This window comes from Hydra vulgaris, chromosome 14 (assembly GCF_038396675.1).
Source record: "Hydra vulgaris chromosome 14, alternate assembly HydraT2T_AEP".
In the NCBI taxonomy this organism is placed as follows: domain Eukaryota; kingdom Metazoa; phylum Cnidaria; class Hydrozoa; order Anthoathecata; family Hydridae; genus Hydra; species Hydra vulgaris.
In genome coordinates this window covers 40,771,973-40,794,097 of record NC_088933.1, presented here as the reverse complement: position 1 = coordinate 40,794,097, position 22,125 = coordinate 40,771,973, and the positions used below count along the sequence as shown (strand labels likewise).

Sequence of the window (22,125 nt, the reverse complement as noted above, 5' to 3'; positions counted from 1 at the left end):
CAATTCTCTTTCCTTAAATTTATTTGGCCCCCACCCCCTGCCCCAGAGAAATTTAGAACAAAATCAGCATTTTTTTGCGAAAAAAACAATATTCATCGTAAAAAACGTAAGAAAAAAAAATCCTTAAATTTTAATTAAATAGTGGGCAGCGCCTAAATACAGTTGATGCTGTCGAAAATGGACTAGAATAGCCCCTGGTCTGGCTAACTTAGTTGATAATGTTAATGCATTTACATATTACATATTATTAACATCAGAATAAATTTTTTAGTAACTCATTGGATGTTTAATGCAACAAGAAACTATTGTGTCTGAATAAATAATTTAGAATTTTGTTTATATCATAACTTCTTTCTAAAAAAGACTATGACTTAAAGTTTAAATCATTGGGATCATATAAGCTTCTTATGTTTGCCTATACCCAATTAATGAAAATGGAAAGAATCAAAGTATATTATTATTTTAATTAGAGCAAAATGTTTATACTTTTTGTTGCAAATATATAGACCGTTAATGAAAATGGAAAGAATCAAAATATTAAGTAGTGATTTACTAATCCAAATTAAAAAATCTATATCAACTTAATTCATTTTCATTTCATTTGAATATTAGAGCAAAATGTTTATACTTTTTGTTGCAAATATATAGACTAAAAAGATGACATTTTTTTTTTTAGCTTATTTTGATTGGATTTTGTTTCAATTGATAACGCTTTGATTTCAATTGGTTCAAAACAACTAACATTTGTTATAATTGCAGATCCTAGTGGGATCCCTTTAAACTTTTCACGGCTTTTGTGAGAACTAAAGCACAATCTAAATTGAAAAAAAAACAATGTCTTAGTTCATATTTGAATTAAGACAGTTTAGAATACTTTACATCCTAAACAAATTCTGTCTTAATTTGAATATATTCTCATATTTGAGTGATTTTATCTTTAATAGAGTTCTTTTAATGAAACTTCAGCTGCAAAATCAAAAATCTTTTTTTGGTAATAAACTCTTTTTTTTATAGAGATCCATTTTTTTAAGATGTATTTTTTGCATTTTTGAATTATTGATTATTTAATAAATTAAGCTAAAATATTTTTTAATTTCCAAAGATAAATGAACATGTATTGAATCATTGGTTGATCAGTCTAGTAGAGTGTTCGTAAAGTTTTGAACAAGTTAGCAACAACACAAAGTTATAACAAAAATTGTAATATCAAAGCAATAAAGTAGTCATTTGCAGCTATTTGATCAACAAGCTTTTAGAGGAAGGCTGCTTTAACAGATTTTTTCTAAAATTAACATTGAATGTTACAATGTTGTTCCATATTTCAATTAAACAATCTGCAACAACATAGTCTTCAATTCATTTTGCACAGAAACATTATGGATATTGAATTGACTCAGTGATACTCTTATATCTTATCTAGTCATAGTATCATGCTACATTTGGTCTCTAAGAATCCTCTTTAAATTTCATGAGAAAAATGAATACTTTTTTAAATTCCATCAGCAAAAGTATTAATTTAGTACGATTAACACTCATTGTTTCTCCTATCTGCATGAACTATCTGAAAGTTTAAAATTTACAACAACTACTGCATTTAGCAAATTCATTGTTATCTTGACAAAGCATTCTTTATATTCTGAATGAGAAAACCAATCATTAAAAAAAAATTTTCACCCATTTTAATTATTAATATAACTTTAAAATAGATTTTTGATCTATTTATGATTTATTCTACTTACAACCATATTATATAAAATAGCTGTAGGTTTTATAATAGTTTTTTATTAATTTAAATTTTGTCATAAAAACTGCGGCATCCAGGGCTGTCATCCTCCCAACCTCCTCCTTAATCCAGCACTGCAATTCTGTATTATGCTGATGCTTTTCTTAAAGGAAAGATTAAATTAAAAAAATTAAAAAAATAAAAAATACCAATTTTATACTTTTACCAGCAGTAGCAATAGAAATATAGGATTCCTTTTTCAAAAGTAGTAGCAAGTTAAAAATAAATCGCTGAGCAAGAGAAAGTAACAGACCATTGATTGATTCATCAATAATTATACCAACATTAGCTGTGCTAATTGCTTAAAACAAAATTAGATTAAAAATATATTTTTTTTCAAATCTGTAATTACTTCCCCAAGGCTTGGTTGTCCGATTTCAAAAGATTCATGTTTCAGTGCTATAGGGTTGAGAGAAGGTTGTAACAACAGTTTGTGACTATTTTTTTTTTTTTTTTTTTTTTTAAATAGTCAGATCCTTCTTAGCCTTAGAGAGGTAAAAAACAAAAAATAATACAATAATAAAATATGTTTACCATTAAACATGAAAATTCAAGTTGTATATAACATGTAAATGCAACAAAATAATATTATATACAAAAAATTCTAAAGTTAATTTCAAATTTTTGCAACACATTTTACTTTTATTTGAAGATACAAATATGATAGACAAAAATAGTAAAACAACATAACATATCAAATTTGGGCAAAGTTAATTTTCCAATTATCACCATTGTTTAAACTTTGATTAAATTTATAAAGTTCAGAGTTGTAATAACTAATTATTTTCCACAATTTTTATGAGTTTCAATTTTAACATAATTTGTTTAAATTATAAAGCTGTTTCTTGGGATAAAAAATAATAAATAATTGGGTTAAAAGATAAATGCAATGAAATCACTACAGACTTTTGTGTTAAGCAGAATACTGTTGAAGAGGATAGTATAGGCAATGAAGTAGATTTTCAAAGCTTGAAATCTTCAATTTGATGTGGAGAGAAACAGCATAGTAAATTGGTGCTAATAAAAGAACAGTTTGATCACATTGTTGAAAGTTCAAAAAATTTCTATTCATCTTTAGATTGCACAATAGTTGACAAACAATTACTTTCATTTCACGGTAAGTGCCATTGTTATGTATATTTCATCAAATATGGTATAAAATTATTAATGTTTTTTAATTCAAAATCTTATATGTAAATTATATGTTTATATACTGGAAAAGATTCTACACCATGAAAATTACCAGTTTCTGAGTATTATGAGTCGGAGCTTACAACTAATGTGACCAATGTAAAAGTTTTATCTATTTTATTTTATTTTTATTTAAAAGTTTTAGAGCACCAACTAAAGATTTGCCAAAACTGTTAAGACAAGTTCCTTTTTTATGGGCACTTTTTCTGTACTTTGTAAGACATAAATAAATCATATAAAAGTACATGCAAGTTGATTATTAATAAAGTTTTATTTTTATCTAAAAGTGATGTTTTATTTATTGAGGTACTCCAGTACTTCTTGATACTATTATTGAAAGTCTAATAAGGGTTCTAGGGTTTAGCAACAAGTATGCCTAACTTTGTTGACATTTTTAGTAATGATGTACTTTGAGCAATTTGCTTGCAATAAAATTTCCTATACCATTTTAGTTGCCATATTTTTATTTTAGTTGCCATATTTTTATAAGTAAATAAATAGGTTACAACTTATAAATGAGCTAACTAATTTAATAAGATTTAATAATTAAGATTTGATTAACGACGTAATATTTACTCATGATAAAATTTGCCATTTGTTCATGGTTACAATAACACTGTAATTCTTAAAAAATAAATATAAACTTAAAAAAAATTTAATGAAAATTTGATTACCAAACACAAAAAGCAAAAAAAAACAAAAAAACATGTATTACAAACTTACTGTCTGTAGCAAATCCTGAAAACAAATATCCCCATATCCACTCTTTAAGCATACTTTTGTAGGATCCGATTGAGCCATTGTAGCAATTGCATAAGACAACAGGTTTAAAACAACTACAAGAGGGAAGAACAAGTCTACTTTGATTTACTGAAGGTAGATTTAAGTAGGTATATGTGTTTTGTCTTTTTGAAGAATTGGCTAAAATGTGTCCTTTTTTCATCAGTGATTCAGATGAAAAACTTGAAAGGCTTGTATTTTTTACATGTTGAAGTTTGAACTTTTTTCCTAACTGATCTGATTCTCTACTTTGAAGATCAAATGACTTTTTTTCATCTGGTAATATTTGAGAGTTTCTAAAAAATTTTTGCAATTTTCTGAGTTTAACCAATGGGAGATTGTTATGATTATCTTGAATAAATCTTTTGCTTGCAAACAACTTTTCATTCAACAAGTTTAGACTATCTACATCTACATCTACAGACTCTTTTCCAATTATTTCTTTTTTTATTTCATTAAAATTTATTCCTTCACTAAAATTATTTATCATATGCTTGATTAAATCTGTCTTGTTAAACAACTTTATACCAGCAATAATATTTTTAAGTTGAAGTAAAGATTCTGGTTCACCTATTTAAAAAAATTAAATCTTGAATTTATAATGCATACATATATACATATACAGTACTGTGAATAAGTTTTAGACCACTTGTATAATTAGACATATTTACAATTTTTTTTCTATGTAATTTTTTTAAAGTGTACTTAAGTTTAATAATATATAGGAAAAGTTTAAAGTATATATTATTTTGAATAAATAAACAAAATTGATGAGGAAACATGAGGGATTTATTTGTTTATTTATAAAAACGATGTGTCATAACAATTAAATCCAAAACAGGATATTCGAAAAATGCTGTTACAGAAATCAGATAAACTTGCTCCCTTGAAGATAGAAAGAAAAGTGGTAGACCTCTAAAAGATGGCAATAAATATTTAAAAACCCTATTATTAAGAAATACAAAAAAAGCATCAACCGAGCTGGCAAAAGACATTAACACAGCAACTGGGAAAAATCTCAGCTCTTCTTTTATTCAACAACACCAACTTAAATCGGGATTAAGAGGGTGTGTTGCAATTTGAAAACCATTATTACGGTGTGGCAATAAAGAAAAACGACTTAAATGTGCAAAACAAAACAAAGATTAGGCCCAGGAAATGTTTAATCGAGTTCTGTACACTGATGAGTCCAAATTCGAAATTTTTGGAATGAAAGAACGCCAATATGTTTGAAGAAGAATTAAAGAAGCCTATCAGCCTGAGTGTTTAAACCCTACTATTAAACACAGAGGAGGCTCTTTACAAGTTTGGGGTTGTTTATTTTTATCTAGAGTAGGTGATTTAATCCAAAATAAGGGGGCGACTGACCAGGGAGCGTTATGTGGATATCCTAAGGCACCATGCTGTATCATCCGGAATGAGACTAATAAGTCATAATTTTATTCTGCAGCAGGACAATGACCCAAAATATTGTTCCCGAGTGGCAAAAAATTATTTAAATGAAATGGTAGGGGAAGGAGTACTGGAATTGATGACCTGGCCTCCCCAGAATCCAGTTTTGAATCTAATTGAGCATATTTGGGATTACCTGGACAGCAAGAAGGTCGAACATACTCCCTGAAATGCTGAAGAATGTTTTGAAGTGCTTCAAAGAGAATGGCACATCATACCCCAGGATTTTATAACTAACTTCTATGAACCTATTCCGTGGCAAATATTAGCTGGGATTGAGGCAAAAGGTGGACATAGTAAATATTAAGAGTTTTTTATGAAATTTGACATTAAAAAGCTTGTAATTGTTCCATATTTTGTGTGAAATACATGTGTTTTAATAAGTTTATAATTTAGAACTGCTAACTTAAATATTAGAGAAGAATTCTCCAGGATTTTTGGAAAAAATGTAAGTGGTCTAAAACTTATTCACAGTACTGTGTGTGTATATATATATATATATATATATATATATATATATATATATATATATATATATATATATATATATATATATATATATATATATATATATATATATATATATATATATATATATATATATATATATATATATATATATATACATATACATATATATATATATATATATATATATATATATATATATATATATACATACATATATTAGTAAAAAATCACTTATCAAATTTTTTTCATTTTACACTGTGCTTCATCAATCAAGACTCATTAGATGTTTCTGTGAGTCTATATTGATGAAACACAGTGTAAAATGAGAAATATTTGATAAGTGATTTTTTACTAATTTATTATTCCTCTGTTTTTTTAAGAACATTGAGCATTCTATTTTGTAGAACATATTTAAAATAATTTGTATATGTATTGTATATGTATATGTATAAATATAAATATATATATATATATATTTTTTGTTATTTCACCTCCCCAAGGCCCAGAAGGCCACTACAGATGAGGAGGCTACTTAATTGTGGTTATAACCCTCTCTCAACTCTATAAATCCGAAACACGAACCTTGATGAACAAGGCCGCTGCGCGGAGAAACAAGTTGATATATATATATATATATATATATATATATATATATATATATATATATAAATATATATATATATATATATATATATACATATATATATATATATATATATATATTCCTATAGTTTGACATATAAATTTATTAGCTGTGATAAAGCACAGCTCTTAAGAACTTTTTGTGTTTAAAGAAGACATTATATTTACATATCTACATGTACAAATTTATATTGCATATCTACATGTAAAAAGCATTATATTTAATTGAGGAAACTAATTAAATTTTATAGCTTTTTAAAAAACCACAAAAATGCAAATTAACAGACTGAAATGTTTTTACTTTTATTTTTTTACTGTTTTTATACATAGAGTGACAAATAGGTACAAATAAAACATGAGAGAAGTGTTGCTGCATTGACTGAAATATAGTTAAAACATGCAAGTAATGTTGCTAAACCGACTGACAATTAGGTAAACATACAAAGAGTGCTGCTAGGTTAACTGATAAATTAGTAAACATGAAAGGAGTGAGGGTACATTGATTGACAAATTGGTAATACATGTTAAAACATGTGAGGAGTGCTGTTATATTGACTGATACTTTTGGTTTGAGCAGGCAATCTATTAGTTAAAAAAATATTTCCAGCCACTCCCTCCTCCCCCCCCCACCCACAACTCACCCCCAACCTTGTATTAAAGACTCGAGAGTACAAATTGGTTTGTAGTCAGTATAAATCTTCGTTCATTTGGGTACCAAATTTGAAACCGAGTATTTTGATAGATAATGATACCGAATACTGAAATTTTAGTACCATGACAACACTAATATATATATATATATATATTTCAGGTCAGGTCAGGTTATACTGCTGCTGATAACATGTAACCCAGCACAATCTGCTTCAGGTCCTGCTGCCTTGTTGGATAGGCCTTTTTAGGCAAAGGCTAGGAGATGCCAACTCCGACTTAAAACACCCCCTGCCTTAGGACTCTTGGTTGAGTAAAGGCTAGAGATGGTGTCTTAATAAAAATACTCATCTTGGGCAGATGCTAAATGCATCTGGTTACTGTCTTGTAGAAGGCCTCCTATGCAAAGACTTTAGGGGTAAACAGATTCTATCTGTTGACCAGCCTCGCACCCCTTCTTCATCTATAAGACTGGCGCAGATGTATTTTTAATACATTGTTTCCAGATTAAGATGTTGAATGCGGATCTTCTTGACTCAATACATGGGTTTTGCTTGTGTCTCTGTTTTTATGACTAGGCAACTCATTCTATTATCTTCTAATGAGGGTACAGCTCTAAAACTCAGTTTTATGGTTTTGAGGCCGGCTGGAGGTCAGGTTTACCAAACTCTGAGGTAGCTCTCAGAGAGGATGATTCCATCAACAGCTGAAAAATATCAAAGTATTAACAGTGCCATATTGCGCATGGATGGTGTCCCTGTTTGTACTTTTGGTGTGCATTGCGGAGGCCAAAATTGGAGCCTTTTGTTACAGCTTAGGGTTTATTAGTAGTAATTGGGCAAATGCTTGGGCTATTAAACAGTAACTGTAGTTGAGTCTGAGTACTATCTATACTTTGAGTCAAGCTCTTCAATCAAATTTAAAAATGAATAAAGTACCAAAAACTATAAAACACAAAAAACCATTATCATTACCAAGTTCTCTAAACCTATCATTCACTAATATTCGTGGTCTTAAAGTAACTTTTCTTCTGTTGAGTCTTATCTCTTGCAAAGTTCACCAGATCTACTTGCTCTTAGTGAGACTAACTTGAGTTCAGCTGTCTCATCTTGGGATCTTAGTGTTGATGATTACAGACAACCCGAATCATTTACCTTCTCTACTCAATTTATGTCTTGTTTCTGATCCTAGTAAGTGCTCAGTTTCTCCACATTCACTCTAAGGCGCTTCTGATCACAGTTTGATCTCTCTAAAACTAATATCTCATTCTTCTTCATCACCTGAATCCCCCTATTATCGTACCTCTTACAACTACCTTAAAGCTGACAGGGACTCTTTCCATGATTTTCTTCGTGATGAACCTTGGGTAAAAATCTTTTGTCTTCCTGTCAACAAATGTGCTTCTTATTAACTTCCTGGATTCAGGCTGGCATGGAATCTTTTGTTCCCTTTCAACGATTCTAGGTCAAGCCTCACTCTCCTCCATGGTTTTCCTCATACTGTGCTGCTGCGATTGTCAATTGAAAACGTTACTTCAATATTTATCAGCAAAACAATTCTCCAGAAAACAGACATCTGTTTATTAATGCTAGAAACTATAGTAAAAAGGTTTTGTCTAACGCCAAAGCCCGCTATTCTCAGGTCATGAAATCTCGCATCTTATCTCAAAAATTAGGCTCTCGTGACTTCTGGATAATTTTTAATAGTATTAATAATAAGGGCGAACCTTCAATTCCACCTCTCTTGTATGGTTCAGACTTTGTCATCTCACCTAAAAACAAAGCTGAATTGTTTGCTAAAAACTTTTCATCGATATCATTTCTTGATTCCACTTGTTGCGTTCTACCTGATATTGCCAACAAACAGGTTGATCCATTGCTTGACATTCGTATCACTCCAGCTTCTGTATCTAAAGTGATTTCCTGCCTAGACTCTTCTACAGCTTGTGGCCCGGACAACATACCTATTATTGTCTTGCAGAAGTGTTCTCCGGAGCTGTCATCTATACTCTCAAAACTATTCAACAAATGCTTATCAGAGTCTTGTTTTCTTGCCTGCTGGAAAACAGCATCTGTTATCCCTATCTTCAAAAATTCTGGGGAGCGATCTGATTCGTCTAACTACCCTCCCATAAGTCTTCTTCCTATCATAAGCAAGGTTTTTAAATCTTTAATTAACAAACACTTAATTTCTCATCTTGAATCTAATAACTTACTTTCTGACCATCAATATGAATTTCGATCTTGTCATTATACAGCTGATTTGCTAACAGTAATAAATGATAGGTTTTATTGTGCATTAGATAAAGGTGGAGAGGTTAAGGCCATCGCTCTTGACATTTCTAAAGCTTTAGATAAAGTTTGGCATGCTAGCCTTCTCGATAAGCTTTCTTCTTACGGTGTATATGGTAACATCTTTAAGATTATTGAATCTTTCCTTTCCAATCGTAGTATAAAAGTTGTCCTCGATGAACAGTACTCTTCTTCTTATTTTGTAACTTCAAGGGTTCCAAAAGGATCTATCCTTGACCCTTTACTCTTTTTAATTTACATTATTTATTCTCACATCTAAGGTGGCATTGTTTGCTGATGATACTACCATTTACTCTTGTCGTGATAAGAAACCAACACTCTCTGACTGCTTGGAGGGGGCATTTGAGTTTGAAAAGGATCTCACTTTTGCTACAGCATGGGGCTCACAGCGGCTGGTGAACTTCAATTCAGGTAAAATTCAATTTTTTCAGCCATTCATTATCACAGTAAGTTAGATCTTCCTATATTTATGAACAGCGATGAACTCGATGAGTCATCTACTCTTCATCTTCTAGGATCAACTCTAACTTATCTTTGGAAACCATATATCAAATCTGTTGCAAAATTAGCATCTACTAAGGTTGCATCTTTTTATCAAGCTCAACACTTTCTTACTTCAAATTCTATTCTCTATCTCTATAAATCTCAAATCCGACCTTGTATGGAATATTGTTGCCATGTCTGGGGCGGATCTTCTAATGATGCCCTTTCTCTTTTAGTCAAGGTGCAAAAACGCATTGTAAACATAGTTGGACCTGCTCTTGCAGCCAACCTCCAACCATTACCACATCGTCGTAATGTTGCTTCTCTTTCTCTTTTCTACAAATACTATAATGGGCACTGCTCTAAAGAGCTAGCGTTTCTTGTGCCATCTACTAAAATTCATTCTCGTGTTACTCGTCATTCAATTAAGTCTCATCCTTTTTCTGTGACTGTTCCTAAGTGCTCCAAAAACGCTTATTCGTCTAGTTTTTTTCCTCGAACATCAGCTTTTTGGAATTCGCTTCCTTTATCTTGCTTTTTTGATTCATATAATTTTCAATCCTTTAAGTCGTCTGTCAATTGTTATCTTGCTTTACAATCTTCATCTTTTTTCTTCCAGTAACTTCCAACTTTAATTAGTGGTTATATATATATATATATATATATATATATATATATATATATATATATATATATATATATATATATATATATATATATATTTATTTAATGGCTGTACTATAATATTTTAATTGTCCTAGTAATTTGTTTGCAACATGTTGCGGTTTCAAATATATGTTTTAGTTTAAATTAAGATAAGTTCTAAAAATGAAAAAACCAAAATAATTTTGAGAAAAAATTTGGAACATTCTAAGAGAAGCTGCAATTCAATAGCAAAAGAGTTGCAAAAACACCCCTACACCATTAGTCATGTTGTCCAAAGATTTTCCCAAACAAAATCAATCAAACACAAATCTAGTGGTGAAAAAAAGGAGAGTTTTCAAGATATAAAACTGGTTAGAAAACTAGGTAGCCATTTTAAGATTAACCTAAGCTTCTCAATACAAGAACACACCAAAAGATATAGATTTTCTCTTAGGAATCATGTAAAAGTTCATGTAAAAGTTCAAAATAAACAAACATAAATGTCTGTATTATTCAAGATGATAAAACTTATATCAAAAACAATCATCAGCTTTTTGCTGGTGCAGTTTATTATATTACCAAATATATCAAAAAAGCAGATAAGAAAATTAAATACACAAAACATGATAAGTTCGCTAACAAAAACCCTCAATTTGGCAAACTATTTGTAAAATCAAAGGTTTTTGCAAATAGTTTGCCAAATCAAAGGTTTCGCCAAAAATCCAAACTATGTGTGGCAAAAAGTCAGCCTGCTTTATTTATGATATTATTATTATATATTTGACTTATATTTCACCATGTTCTGGTATAATTTATGTTAAAGAGTGTTTACAAAAACACTTTTACCTTTCATTAAATCATATGATAGTAAACATGAGTTCTGATCTAATTTAGCTTCAAACCATTATAGTAAACTGTCTACGGAATGGTATAAATGAAACGATGGGAAAGCTGCGCCTAAAACTGCAAAACCTCTAAACTGCCCAGAATTTAGAATTATTGAAAAGTATTAGGGTAATTATGAAGCAAAAAATGAAAAAAACAAAAAAACTATGCAGAAACATTAGAGATTTGAAAATTTCATTAAAAAAATCATCAAATAGATTTGATTGTTGTTCTATGCGCAAGCTTATGGGTACCAAAAGTTCAAAACTTTATTAGATGCCCACAGAAATAAATTAATTTCCTTGAAATATTTTGTCTCCTTATATTAATGTTTTAAAACTATTACTTAGTTTTACATTTATTTTGTGTATACGATTTATATATATATATATATATATATATATATATATATATATATATATATATATATATATATATATATATATATGTATATATATATATATATATATATATATATATATATGTATATGTATATATATATATATATTATATATATATATATATATATATATATATATATACATATACATATATATATATATACATATATATATATATACATATACATATATATACATATATATATATATACATATATATATATATATATATATGTATATATATATATATATATATATATATATATATATATATATATATATATATATATATATATATATATATATATATATATATATATATATATATGAAGATTAAATGGATATAAATAAAACTATGGATATAAATTCCAATGTACTCATTTAAAGAAACAAAAATTCAAATTAAGTTTACCTGAAAAATTTTCTATTGTTTTATTTAAATAAAATAAATTGTTTTCATCAGGTTCATTGCTCACTGCAGATTTCTTAAAAGATTTTTCAGTTGAAATTTTTTCTAAACTTTTGTTGTTGTTTTGAATACTTGACTCATTAGAGACCTTTGATTCAATCAAACTTTTGTTAAATTGAGTTATTTCACTTGATACGAACTTCCAGGTTACAAAATGTATATTCATTAGCAATAGGAATTCTGCACTATAACAAATGTACACATATTTTATTTAATGTTTGTAAATTTAAATTGTAATCATTTAGTAAATATATTTTGCTATTAATTTAAGTATGTTTAATAACTTTTATAAATTATTATAATAAAATTTCTGTTGGATTAAGCAATAAGGGAATGTAAAATTTGAAGTTTCTGTATAAAGGAAAAGATAACTGATTGATTACAATTTGCTAATTCAAAATTTTTCATCATATAAAAGAAACTTATTTGGTTTGGAAAAGTATCAATGAGAAAAATAAATATTTTTACTTAAAATATAAGTTAACAACACAAGGATAAAATAATAATAACAAATATATTTTAAAGGCTAATATCTATGGTTCTACACTGAAGTGGTTTGAAAAAGTTCCCACAATTATTTATTTGATTATGACATTATTATATAATTACAGAAATTTTTTTACAATTAGATACACTTACCAACATTAACCAGAATAACTGGCATTTACTAGCATTAACCTGATCTTAGATCAGATAATTTTTGAATATAATACTACTTCTTGGAATTTCTAATTAATTAGGGGCTACTACCACTTGGATTTCAAGTGGTAGTAGCCCCTAATGGTAGTACTCACAATAAGATGCTTACAAGCTCCGTTTACCCTTACACACAATTAATTTAATACCAGAAATTCCTAAAAACCTATACAAAAAAGAGAGTGCTGCGTCTTGGAACAACTTAAATTAGACCAAACTAACCTGTCTTAGTGCTTTATGTAGTAACTAAAGTTTAGCCTAGAGTGATTTTATATTTACTGAGAAGGGATTCTAAATTACAAAGTTACACCCATTTAAAAGAAACATTTTTACTGAAGACTAGTTTCATTTGTCCCATGAAATAGATTTTTAGAAAATACAAAAAAAAATACAAAAATGACAATCATAAGGATCAGCAACCAACAAATACGGTAATGTCAGATTCATTGGCTCCTTCCATAAAGGTATTTGTAACCCAGCCATCATTTAAATGCAAGTAAAAATCCTTTGACGTGCGCATAATAAACTCCTACAGTTGTAACTCTGGAAATGGTTTGCCAATTTTCTAATTCTAAGACTGAGGAGAAGACTTTATAAGATAGACAAAAAGAAAAACCAGAATGCTTACAGAAACAAATAAGTTCCAAAAATAAGTTAATTAAAGAGCCAAAAAAAAAAACTAAAAAAAAAGTAAAATCCATTGGTAATAACAAAAGTCTTTCCTGGTAGAAGGAAAAACAAAATAATCCCAGGATAAAATATCAAATTGAAACTGTAGACATCTCCAGTTTAGAAAAAGAGTAAATAAGTTTTTAATTTAATGAAGATTTTTAATACATATATGCAAGAATTAATGCATCAAGAAGTTTAGGAAGAAGAAATTAGGGTTGCCAGATGTCCCGATTTTACGAAGGAGAACTAAGTAAAAAAAATATTTTTACATATTTGGCGCAGAATTCTCCTTTGTAAAATCGGGACATCTGGCAACCCTAAAGAAATAGATATAGCCTTGGGTGATAATATTAAATAAAATAAAACTAAACGATTATATCTTAGTTAAAATATCAAGATAGAGAACATGTTACAATGCAGACATAATATGAGAAATTCAATACTTAATTGCAATATATTAAAAATGGAACTTAAGTAAGAGATTAAATACCCCATGAAATAGATGAGAAAGATGTAACAAGTAAATGACCTTCATTAAAAATCTCAGGAACCTTTGAGCATCTAAAGTAGGTAATAAAGTTATTCATTGATTTTCAACAAGTTAATTGACTGTTAGACACCAAAAATATTCCTGTTTCCATAGCTAAAGTTATTTTATATCTAAATTCCTCTACAGTCTCTGATCTGGATAATATACTTGTCACAGTCTTACAAAAGCATTTTTCAGAAACCTTTTCAATCTTCTCTAAGAATACTCTGAAAATAATTACTCTTGTTATTTCAAAGTTAACCAAATTATTAAGAAAATTTTTTTCTAACTAGAGTAATAATGTTGTCCTGGATTGACTGAGCTGTACTTCATTTCCAGTAATTTCTAGTGTACCACGCAATTCCCTTAGTTGTTGTTCTGTGTGTTATAGCTCCCGTTAACTCCTGTATATTCTAGCGATGTATATTTTTATTATTCCAAATAATCTCTAAAATGGTTTTATGTGATTGACAATGAAATACTCTAGACAAAGGTTCATCACTTTTTGATTTCTTAGAAAAAGAAGCAAATTTTTAATGTGACCTCTCTTCTAGAACAGCAGAAGCTAATTTTAAATCAAACAAAACACTGCTACTTGGGGTTTGCAGTTGTTAGACATTTTTAAACCAAACAAAACACAGTCATTTATTATACTGACAATTGTTGTAATAATTTTGATACTTCTATATTGATGAATTTTATATTTATGAATTACTTTCATTTATTTATTTTACTTAACTTGTTCTCAGATTATCTTTTGCTGTTGACCTCTTATGAAAACCATATATAAAAATAATTGCAAGGTTAGCACCTGATAAGGTTACCTTTCTTTATTGTGCTTAATATTTGTTTACTCCTGATTCCATTCTCTATATAGATCTTTTAATTGTCATTGTATAGAATACTGCTGTCATAATTGGGTTGGTAATTAACATAATTTAAAATGTAAATTTTAGGAAAAATTACAGTCAATACAAAATTAAAAACTGACTCATAACCTAAAGCAATTAAAACTAATAATAAAATGTTTTTTGAATCAACAACAATAACCAACAAAATAAATTCTTTATTTAAATTTTACCAAATTAGCTCAAGTTATTCATAGCAATATAAAAAATATCTAACTTTTTCTTTTGCGTTTGGGTTTTTTTAAACTACTTTTCAATTAATATAATGAAGCTTTCAAAAAGCTAAAAAGACCAAGCAATTAATCCTAAAGATATCAATCAAAATATTGTTATTGATTTAAAGAAAAACATCAAAAACTATTTAAATTAAACATTTACATTTTTATTAAACCATAAATATATATACTTACATGCATATTAAATCATATTTCTAGTGAACCTCCTTTAAACAAATTGTTTATGAGTTTAAAGAGTATTGAGGAGAGTTCTTATAATACCTTTTAAAGTATCTGAAAAAAATGTTGTGAGAACCACTAGGTTATAGTAGACAAACACCAGTATGGTTTGGATGTCAAACAATGTGTTAACCTTTATCTCAAGAATACCAGGAAAAGTGTAGCATTAGATTCAAGAGGTGAATTAAAGGAAAAGTTCTTTCTAAAGAGTTCAGCTTTTTGTTTGGAGAGATAATTAGACAAGTCTCATGTTTAAGTTATGGAATTTTAAATATAGCTATGTTCCTGACACATGTTTAAAATAACTTGGTTAAAATTTTTCCTAAATCCTAAAGAATCTATCATCTGAGATAAAAAAACAAGATTTAGTACAAGAAAAGTCTAATGAATTCTAACTTCTGAGATAAAAGACAAGATTTAGTATGAGAAAAGCTTATGGAGTCTAACTTCTGAGATAAATAACAAAATTTAGCATGAAAAAATTATAAAGAATCTACCTTCTGAGATAAAAGACAAGATTTTATACGAGAAAAATCTATAGAATCTAACTTCTGAGATAAAAAAACAAGATTTAGTATGAGAAAAGTCTATTTAATCTACCTTGAGAGATAAAATAAGAGATTTATTTATCTAACAATAATGACCTAATCATTACAATACAATTCTTTTATTCACAAATCTTTGTGATGATATCATCGCAGAAATTTATGATTGCGTCATGATGCAATGCAATGATTATAAGACATTTGTTCTCAAGAGAGTTGTTTTTGTGAAAAAGTTGAAAAATAAAACTAAGATTGGAGATAGCAGCTGCAAAAAAGGGAAAAACATTGGTTAAAATGAAGTTTGACTAGAATCCAACATACAAATAATAAAATTAGTTCTTTGTTGAATTCTATAACAAACATAAAATGCGTCTATGACAAAATAAATTCAGGAGAAATACACAAAGAATATTAGGTGCAATTTTCAACAGGTAGACCAAAAACCAACACAAAGAAAATCACAAATAGAATCCTAATCAATCCTTAGGCAAGAGCCGGTCCAGACCATCGAGTAAGAGGCGGCGATTTTTAGGTTTTTTTGGATCTATACCATTCAGGAAATAAGGAGAGGAGCGATTTTTTGATTCAGTGAATCTAAACTATAATAATTGGGTGGGATTAGATGTATTAACGATATAAAATTTTTAGAAATTATACTATGATCTGAACCACCTTTATGAGAAAAAAAAGTGAACAGAAATCTGAAAAGATATATTAAAGATCAAAGGTAAGAGGGGTCTTCCATAAATGAAATTTAGACAAGAAAAAATTTCCATAAATGAAATTTACTCAGAAGTTTATCATGGGTTTTCAACCCTGAGGGTCTTGGAAGATATTGTTAAAAATCTGAAGATATTGTTGGGGAAAGAGCAGTTACAAATAATCCTTTGGGTGTCGCACAACTTCCTAAAGACATTTTTTTTTTTACGTTCTTATTAATTAAGCTATCCCGGCATTACGGTATATAAAGCGAGAATTAAAGTTCAGTAAAGACATGCATGGTGACGCACAATGCCTCAAAGATACGAAAAAACAGCAAAAACCCTATTAATTTTTTAAATTTATTTTGATGTTTTTTAACTTTATCTTGATTGTTATAAGCACACTGAACAAGGTAAACCCATTTTTTATGATTTTGTAAATTTTTACTCTTTTTGTGAGCTTGTTATATGCAGGTTGTTTGTGGGCAAAAATTCACTAGAAATTTTAGAGTTTTCAAGTAGATCTTAAAATTGTCACAAAATGGTCATTTTTAAAAATTTTTCTTTCATTTTTTCGGTGAACATCATATATATATTATATCATCCGGTAAGTAACTGACATTGGACTTTCATCGACACCAAAAATTAATGTTCGAATTTTACAATTTGTGAAAAAATTAAAAATTTTCAGAAAATAATATTCACAATATTTACTTTTTCTAAAAATGTCCACACTTGTCCACCCTGAATTTTGATGGGGAAGTATCTTGAATGTATACAGGAATGCCCGGAAAAAAAAAACCCGCCCCAAAGTAGCACGTTTTTGAGAAATTGAATTTTAAAGTTGTTTGCAATTAATAAGAAATCCGCAAAAAGTTTTTTAAAAATCCAAAAAATTAGTTAGTAATATGTGCCTTTGTGATTACATCTCAAAATGAAAATAATAGACTTGATTCCCAAAGTAAGAGAAATTTGTATAACTAACAAGGATATTGTGAGCCTCCTTTATGAGGAAATTTTGATATCAGAAGGTTTGGATGGTGAAAAAGTGCATAGTGAAAAATTAACAGAAAAAATCCGAATTTTGGTGATAAAATTGAAAGCTAAGTGGATTGCAGTAAACAAAACATATGACAGGCTGTTAATGAAAGAAAAGAAATGGTTGCAAACCGAAATTCAAATTGTTATGAAAGCTGACAATGTAAGCAGAAAAGAGTTCAGTGGAGGGCGACCAAAGAAAGATTGGAAAGATCTAGGAGAGAGAAGTAAGCGAACAAGAGTTGTTGGATTATCTGCGCAAGATCCAGAGGTTTTAGCTCTGGCTGCTGTTAAAATTGCAAAATCATCAGGTGACTTACAAGACTTTGCTTATGTGGTTAAAGAGTCTATTCAGAAAGCATCTGAAATCAGAAAAAGTATGGACAGCAAGGAACCGATAATGATGAGTGAGAAAGAAGCACTTTCATTAAAAGTTAATTGTGATCTCAGTGATGATCAGTATCAAATGATAAGAAACTCCTCAATCAAACACAATGCCAATATTTATCCAACATTACATGCTCTATTCAAGGAAAAAAGTAATTGTTATCCAGAGGACCTTGTTGTAACTGAAACTTCTGCTGAAAGTAAATTACAGTCCATGGTGAATCATACTCTTAAAAAAGTTATTGTATTAAGTGAAGACAATTTAAAAACTCTGGATACAGATCAAAATGTGCTCAATGGTAGTTTTATTCTAAAAGCAGGGTTTGATGGTGCATCAAGCCAAAGTTTGTATAAACAAAGGTATGATAACACAGACATTGAGGAGGCTAAAAAAAATGAAGAATCCCTTTTCCAAACTGCAATTGTACCTCTTAAGTTAAGTGTAGAAAGTAAAACAATTTGGGAGAATAAGAAACCAAATAGTTCTAGAACTACCCATTGGTTATTATTCTGAGGAGGCTCAGGAGGCCCAAAATAAAGTGATAAGACATGCTAGGTTAAACCATTCATGCAAACTTTCCAGACTCAATGTAATGAAAAATCAATTTCAATATTTGCTGATCAGAACTGATCCAGAAATTTCGTCGATCAACTTCATAAAACACAAATCTTCCAATGGAAACCCCTTGTCTGAACAAGTTCTTAACTTGCTGAAACACTAAGTTTAGTTTTTTTGTTTAAATCTAAATTATATTGTTACATGTTATATATGTTATATGTTACAACATACAGAAATTGTAGATATTCGTTTCTGAATAATGTAATCTTTATTGTTTTCACTGTTTACTGACAAAATCAGCTGTTATTAAAGGATTATATGTAGAGTGTTTAAAAACAATGAAAATTTGTCACTTTTTATGTAAATAAACTATATATATATTTATGAATTTGTCTCTATAAGTACAATAAAAACGACAGAATAGTATGTTGAGAAAGTGGGAAAAAAATTCAGAATTTGCAAATTTGCAAAAATATTTTGAAAAAAGTGTGCAAAATTATTTTCTGACTTTCGGGTTGGGTTACTGATTAAATTTTAATATATTTAGAGCCAAAAAAGGTTGAAATCCATTCAGAAACACTGATTTGAGGGTTTTTGCCGTTTTTCCGTAGCTGTGAGGCACTGTGCGACGTATTGTTTGACAAAGAAAAATTTATATCTAAGTCTAAATTTAATTATAGTAACATCTCTATAGTAATATCTCTATAGTTAAATCCCTACAGCAATAAAGTTCAATATAAATTATAGTAGAACCTTGGTAATATAAATTAAAGAAGAACCTCCGTAATACCTCGATTATAGTAGAACTTCCGATATTCAAAAATATTCTTAATTCAATAAAATCGAAAGTCAGAGAACTCCTTTATCAAACTCTTTTGTATGGTCTTAGTGATATTTTTGTTAAGTGAAAGGAAACGATTTAAAAATTTATTTTAAGAACGAAAACTGAATAAAAACCATAGTTTTTAACTTTCAAACTGAAGAGAAAGTTATAATAACACGAAAATATTTTTGTTTTATCTTTAAAATGAATTGAATTATTTGATACATAATTATATTACAATTATTAAAATTTATAAATATGGTACAGTTCGAACTATTTAATTACTTAAACTGAATTAATTGCTGAATAAAAAATTATTAAGGAGTAAAAATATTTTTGTTCTATTTTTAAATTTTATTAAAAGCTTTTGATTTACAATTAATGTAAATCAAATAAAAAATAAAAAAAATAAAAACCTGATCTTATTTTATTAAACTCCCGCCGTAACAAACTGAAACAAGATGAGTTAGAATTGTGTTGATAAAAAGAGAAAACGGTAAATTGTTGATAAAAAGAGAAAATGATTTGAATACGATGAATTCAACAAATAGGTATGTTTAGCGCTACAAGATGATGAAAAACTATGCAATGCATAGTTGTGTGAAGAAAAACTTATAAATCTTAAATTTTGTCTATTTATCTGTTTTACGTATTGTTTTTATATTAAAACAAGCAAATCGGTATTTAGTATTTTAATGTAAATACTTAATAACTTATTAACAACAAACTTGTTTATAGATAATTAGACTAATAAATAAAATGTAAAATTACAAATAACTTATACGAATGTGTTGTTTTTTTTATAGCTTTATCTAACAAGAAACCATTCATTTGTATACATCGAGCTTGAATCAAAGAAGTTAAACCCATATTAGTGCAAAGCACTAAATTGGGGGAGAAGGGGGTGCACTAAGTTATATTCTTCATCAACTCAAAACCAGACGTTGTAGGAATGCATTAATCGTAGGACTACTGTATGCTCTACTAATTCACATGAACATAAAAGCGGAATTAACTCTCTTTTTCATGTAATATTTGCAATTTATAAATCTGTTACATTGGTAAATAATGCAGCTTTTTTAAGGTTTGTTAACACCGGATAACCTAAATTTGCGTTGCTTACATATGCCAAATTTAATAGCCTACTCAATAAAGAATATTTATTGACTTAGAAGACGAGGTTAGCGGAGCGCAGATAACAGATCAGGAGGAAAACAAAAAATATAACAAGCAGTAAAGAATGGAAACAAGTTGAGTTAATAGTCGAAAACGTGGCATAGAAGATCGGGATCCACATGGAATAAAATTATTTGTAAAATTTGAATATGATGGGTAATATTGGGGCTCACTTTTAAAATTGTGGATTGCTTTTAAAATGACCCGTTAGTGAGATTATTGAGCTAAAATCTTCTGTTACATTATTAAAAATAATTGTTCACAAAAGTGATAAGACTGTGCAGCAACTTTAGTCAATAAGTATATCGCGTTCATCTTGAACTCATATTCCCAATAATTTTATTCTTTTTTCCATAAATTTCTTCATTAACTAGGCTGTTAGACTAAAGCTCTTTAAACTTTTGAAAGACGAGGCATTTACTCACATCTTACAACAATTCCTGATAATCTCATTCCAGCTTTGGCAACACAAACATTTTTGGGAGATATTTTTTAATCTGTTAATAAGTAAACAAAGAAATCAAATGTCAACGTCACTGGAAATGTGAGTTTTCTTAAAACCTATATTAGAAATCTGGTATAGTCTCTATCTAATTTAGATGATAAGCTAACAATCTTATAATCATTACATCATTTATGTATAAATTGTATGAGTACAAGCAACGTTAATACAATAACTTTTCATGAGTCAATAATCTTAGTCAATACAATATTTATTAGTCAATAATACTGTGCAACAAAATAAGATAAAATTTCTGCAACTTGAACAACAGAGTGTGTTTTTTATTATATGGAATGTTCTGATTACACAGATACCTTTGGAATGTCTCTAGCATGTCCAGAAGTGAAGTTAATGCAGTCTGAAAATTTAATCCTACAATGTAATATTTCAAAGTCAATATTTCTTTTGCCGAATTAGATTGTCACTGTCTTGATACTTTCTAGCAGGAGGAAAATGAAGACTAGTTTTTCATTTTCTTAAATGTGCAAAACTGCTGTCCCTCTGCAGAAACCAATAAAAATTACCCATCATAGTTGGACTATATTTCCTTTGATATCGCTGTTCCATCACTGAAATATCCTAGTGAAAACGTTCTCCGTGCTCATCGCTTGCGTCACCTAAATTGTTAGGAAAGAAGTCAAATGCCTCATAGCTCTTAATAAGTTTCTTGACAAGTTCTCTGTAGCTGTCTGATTCCCTGTTTCCAAGAAACCCATCAATGACGGCCTTAAATGAGTTCCAAGCTGTCTTTTGCAAATCAGTAAGCTTTGATGTAAACATGGAGTCATTCATTATAAAATGTCTAGCTTAAGGTCTTATAGAGATTCCTTCCATGATTTTGACATAACTCATACTTGGAAATTTCTCTTTGAGGTATTGAAATGCATCCGAGTTGCCTTTAAGAGATTTAACAAAATTTAATCTCAACTTGATGTAAAAAGGTGGGAGGTAAGTTTTGTCTGGCGGTGCAAG

At 28.8% G+C, this 22,125-nt stretch overlaps 1 protein-coding gene across 2 annotated transcripts in view; it reads right to left on the bottom strand.

Moving 5' to 3' along the window:
• The window catches only part of LOC100200905 (uncharacterized), an 80,678-nt gene that overhangs the window by 55,328 nt on the left and 3,225 nt on the right, over positions 1-22,125 (bottom strand). The window contains exons 2-4 of one of the 2 annotated variants that reach the window (XM_065818532.1): positions 12,106-12,347; positions 3,698-4,324; positions 1,933-2,084 (exon numbers count right to left, since the gene is read on the bottom strand). In XM_065818532.1, coding sequence (XP_065674604.1) covers positions 1,933-2,084; positions 3,698-4,324; positions 12,106-12,347 — 1,021 coding nt within the window. The remainder of the gene's footprint in view (positions 1-1,932; positions 2,085-3,697; positions 4,325-12,105; positions 12,348-22,125) is intronic. The other variant, XM_065818533.1, reaches the window with a different exon arrangement.